This window comes from Acanthisitta chloris, unplaced genomic scaffold (assembly GCF_000695815.1).
Source record: "Acanthisitta chloris isolate BGI_N310 unplaced genomic scaffold, ASM69581v1 scaffold1449, whole genome shotgun sequence".
NCBI lineage: Eukaryota > Metazoa > Chordata > Aves > Passeriformes > Acanthisittidae > Acanthisitta > Acanthisitta chloris.
In genome coordinates, this window is record NW_008690613.1 from 26,673 (window position 1) to 31,362 (window position 4,690).

General features: G+C 43.5%; 1 protein-coding gene across 1 annotated transcript in view; it reads left to right on the plus strand.

Annotated features, from left to right (window-relative positions):
• TRIM24 (tripartite motif containing 24) overlaps positions 1-4,476 on the plus strand; it is a gene marked incomplete at both ends in the record, with an annotated part of 27,563 nt that extends 23,087 nt beyond the window's left edge. The window contains 4 exons of the mRNA XM_009081861.1: positions 1,487-1,622; positions 2,097-2,169; positions 3,496-3,664; positions 4,163-4,476. Of these exons, the coding sequence (XP_009080109.1) occupies positions 1,487-1,622; positions 2,097-2,169; positions 3,496-3,664; positions 4,163-4,476 (692 nt within the window). The remainder of the gene's footprint in view (positions 1-1,486; positions 1,623-2,096; positions 2,170-3,495; positions 3,665-4,162) is intronic.
• Positions 4,477-4,690: the final 214 nt, after the last annotated feature.

A 4,690-nucleotide genomic window follows, 5' to 3' on the forward strand; every position in this document is an offset into this window, starting at 1 on the left:
GTGTGAGCTCTTAGGACAACTAAGAGATAAACATTGCAGGCTGTAATTGTAATTAAACTTGTTTACTTGGGTGCTGCATAGTTTTCCCCAGCCCCATAATGATACTAAGAGAAATGCATGAGCTTAGCTTTCTTAGCACAAAGCAGTGTCCACAGACAGCAGTGGTTTGCTGATGGTGCTTCTCCCACTAGTGCTTGGTCCTCACCAATGAACTCTGTGTTCTGTTTGTTAGAATGGAGTGCACAGAGTACAGAATCACAGTGTCTGTCAGGCTTAAAAGGTAAACTCCACACCATGGTCATAAAACTACTGAGCCTGTGAGACATTTTAGCATCCTTATTTTTGTGCACAGTGTTATGAGCTACTACTTGTATATGTCTGAGTTTATGCTACTAAGATACATGGCCCAAATCACTGCAAATATGCTGACCTTGCAGAGGCTTCTGCATCCACTTTGGGTAAATCTAGCTCATAAACAGAAGTTTCAGTGGTCACTGTGTTTGATGTGAGTGGATTTGTGAGGTGTCCACTGAGAAAACTGATGCCAAGGTGAGCTGTTTCCTTATCAAACATCAGCTTACGTACTGGAAGACACCTAACACTTCAAAAAGTCATTCCTCTTCATCAAACCAGGATATGGAATTTCTACAGGCAGTTAGAATGGTAGCTCAGAAGCCCCTAAAACAAAGCTCAGTTATCTGGCTGAGCCATGGGTGGAAGCAACCTGTGTTGATTTGCTGCTTGCGCTTTGAGTCCCCTGTCCAGGAGGTATGTGGGAAAGGTAGAATGGAGTGTCCTTTTAGGTTCTTCCAGTCCTGTTCAAGGCCAACCAGGATATGGAATTTCTACAGGCAGTTAGAATGGTAGCTCAGAAGCCCCTAAAACAAAGCTCAGTTATCTGGCTGAGCCATGGGTGGAAGCAACCTGTGTTGATTTGCTGCTTGCGCTTTGAGTCCCCTGTCCAGGAGGTATGTGGGAAAGGTAGAATGGAGTGTCCTTTTAGGTTCTTCCAGTCCTGTTCAAGGCCAGTGGAGTGGCAAAAAGGTTCTTCCAGTCCTGTTCAAGGCCAGTGGATTAATGGGTAGTTTGTGTATAGCTTACTATCTTTTCTAGAGCACATAATGTGAGCATGTCTAGAGAAGGTGTGGAAATAAAAATTCATCTGCATGTGTGAGAGCTCCCTGCTGGTGTATGCCTTCCCTGCAGCTGGTGGAACGAAACTGCACCTACAGAGTCATCTGATCTTAAACTGAAGCACTGTCTGGATCTGGACATTTCATTTTCTCTTTAGACAATGCAAGATGATCTGTTTTAAAGTAACCATCTCACTGCTCAATGGTTAATGTTAGGTGAAATACATTTGGGTCTTCACTTTCAGAAAAACAGTATGGCAGAGGCATGGGGTGGGTTTTGCTGTTGTTTTGGGATTGTTTCCCTCTCCCTACCACCAACACTAAGTGCTTCCCCTCACTTCTCCACTTCTCAGATTGATTGTTCAGGAAACATCACACTGGATAACGCTGTGAGGAAGGATGGCACTGCAGAGCAGAATCAGCCTAAACCCCCTTTGAACAGGACTGTGCAGTCACCAAACTCCTCAGTGCCATCACCAGGCCTCTCAGGTAACTGAACTGTGGTGCAATTTTCTGTTGAAGTGCTGGAATTGAAAAATCTAATGTGGCAATGTTAACACTGATATCATGGTGAATTACTTTTTATCAAAGACTAGAAACAGGAAAATGAAAGCAGAGTTGTAGAAAGCCTAGGAGGAGGTTGAGAATATTTTGGTGTTGTGATTAAAAGTTCAGTGACCAGATCTTAAACACATGGAGGGAAAAAGCAGTAGATCTTAGGAAATGGGAGAGAAATCCATAGAACAGAGACACTCTCCAGGTGAGCAGCAAATTCAGGCCTAGGAGCTGCAGTAAGAGGTAAGTGTTTGGGAAAGCAAGATGGAATGTACCAGGAGGCAGTGGCTAGAGATGGTGACTGGGGAAGTTCGATTTGGATGCTGGATAATCTGTGTACTTCTCTGAGTCACATCTCAGACTTGACACAGACCTGTGTTCTGCTCTAACCTCATCCCTCTGTCCTAGGAGGAGTCAGTGTGACAAATGTACACCCTCCAGCTCGTTCACCCAGTGCCTCCAGTGTTGGGAGCAGAGAGAGGTAAGAAGAGAGTGGGAGAGAAGAAAAAGTAACTCCCACCTCCACAGAACATGCCTCTGTCTCTTCTCTCTTTAATGCCCATAGACGTCGATTCGCCTCACCTCTGTTAGCAGGTCTGGCCTGGTAGTTATTGCTAATTTCTTCTGGGATGCATGAATAGCACCTCTAACAATGTATTCACTCTGTGAGTGATGGCTGCGTTGGTATAATTGAAAGGATTCCAATTCCAATTGGGTTTTAAATTCAGAAAAATCAGCTAAAGCAAAAAGCTGCATATTGAAACTCCTTGTGGAACTATAAATTACTTCGGATTGAAGGAGCTGATGTTACAAAGAGGACTATTTAAAGTTTGCTGCTGCAGTACAGTTAGTTAAGTGACCACTAGATATCTCCTAAGAGTCTACACAAATGTTTTTATCCCTTACTGATGGAATATCAATGAATGAATTTATTTACACAATGTTGTTTGAAGAGTGCAGATCCATTGATGTGTGGCAATAAATTAGAGCACACATCCAACATGAGATTAATTTTTCATGCAGAGAAGAATGACATTGATCCTACTGGAGCTGGAAGTGCATGTGCTTTGTAATACAGAACACCTTCTGCTCTATTTCATTCATGGTGAATTTTGTGGAGGACTCTTAGGAACTTTTAAAGGTTTGTCTCAAGAGTCTCTGACTTGCATTTAAAAAAGGGTGATTCTGTCTGCTGCTGTTTGATTAATTGTGTTAGATTCGAAATTCTTCATTTTGATGTAAAAAATATCTGGTATTTTGGAGTTTAGCTCTCTGTTCTCACCCTAGTGAAAAAAGACAGATCTAGTTCTAACAGTAGGGTCCCAGTTCTGGTAGAGCTGCAAGGCTGTAAGAAACTCTTCCAAGAAAATGGAAGTATGTGTTTTATCTGCCTTATTCAGTTCTGTTGTTCAGTGTTCAGTTAAGCGCCGGAGAGACACTGGTCCTTCCCCAGATCCAGCTGCATCTCCTCCGAAGCAGGAGGGTGCTCAGTGGAAGTGATTTTTTTTGTGCATGGCATAAAAGAAATGGGGATTATTTGCAAATCTTGCACTAATGGGAAGTCAAACTATGAGCAATTCTCTAGTTCTGGAACTGCACCATTAAAATTTTCCCCTTTGGTAATGCTTGTTCAGTATACAGCCAAGGAAATAAGTTTGGATGTTGTGTTCTGTAGAAGGAGCACTGCAATGCTCAGGATTCGAAGGGGCAAAATAGCATCCTGAGGTCTTGGAAGGCATCAGTGTACAAAAGGCATCCAGTTCTGACTCTTCATTTCCGTTTTGTCCTGCCTCTTTGCCATTTACAGTTCTGGCTCCTCCAGCAGGCCTCCGGGAGCTGATTCTACACACAGAGTCCCAGTTGTTATGTTGGAGCCGATAAGAATTAAGCAGGAGTCAAGTGCACCAAATGAAAACTTTGACTTCCCAATTGTTGTAGTGAAGCAAGAAACGGAGGAGGAGCCCCGACCACCGAATGTAATGATCTCTTTTCTCTTTGGAGGGTAGTTTGTGTTTGTGGGGAGTTGTGTTCTGCTGGGAACTCTTTCAGGGGAAAAAGACAAAGCTCAGGGCAAGGAAGAGATGCCATTCAAAGTCAAACTAGCCCTACCACCAGTTAATTTAACTGGCACAACCAGACTGCTTCTCTTCCCTGAGAGCCTGGGAAGATGGGAAATGGCCTGCAGAGCTCAGATTTTCAGGTGCTGCTCAGAGTGTTCTGATCACAGTACAGCAGCATGCAGAAGTAGGGTTGCTAGATCTTGGACCAGCAAAGAATCCTGTTTGTTAGTGGAGCAGTAAATAGCCTTTCATAGCTAATTTCTTGTGTTCAGTTGCCTGATGTTATGGTCTGTTAGTAATTTTTGCATGCATGTTGCAAGTTGTGTGCTGCTTGCATGCAAACTTGTTACTGAGGTTGGTTTGCTTGTTGTTACTCAGAGTTTGTAATCTGGCCCCCTGTGCTTGTTCCCACAGTCTTCCTTCTCAAGGAGCATCCTCACTTCTTTGCTATTAGATGGCAACCACAGCTCCACTTCCAGTGAAGCTGTCTTGAGGACGGATGCACCGGATAGCACAGATGACCAGCCAGGGGCACTGCAGGAGAACACATCCAGTGGGAAGACAGGATGGATAGGACCCTCTCATGCTGGGGAGGGTAGGAAGGAGGATGATCCAAATGAAGACTGGTGTGCAGTATGTCAGAATGGAGGGGAGCTCCTCTGCTGCGAGAAGTGTCCCAAAGTGTTCCATCTTTCTTGTCATGTCCCTACACTGATGAGTTTTCCAAGGTAATTATGATCCCTTCAATTACATCTAAAATCGCACATGAGCTTTGCATTGTGAAACCAGGACAAGAAGTTTCAGTCTCAAGAGGAAGCAGTGTCATATTTAAGTCTTGAATTCAAAGTTTTATTCAGTGGCGAAAGCTGGAATTTGCATTGAAACTTGAGTTAAATTGTATTTTTTCCTACAAAATCTGTAATAAAACTCCTCACTTACGTG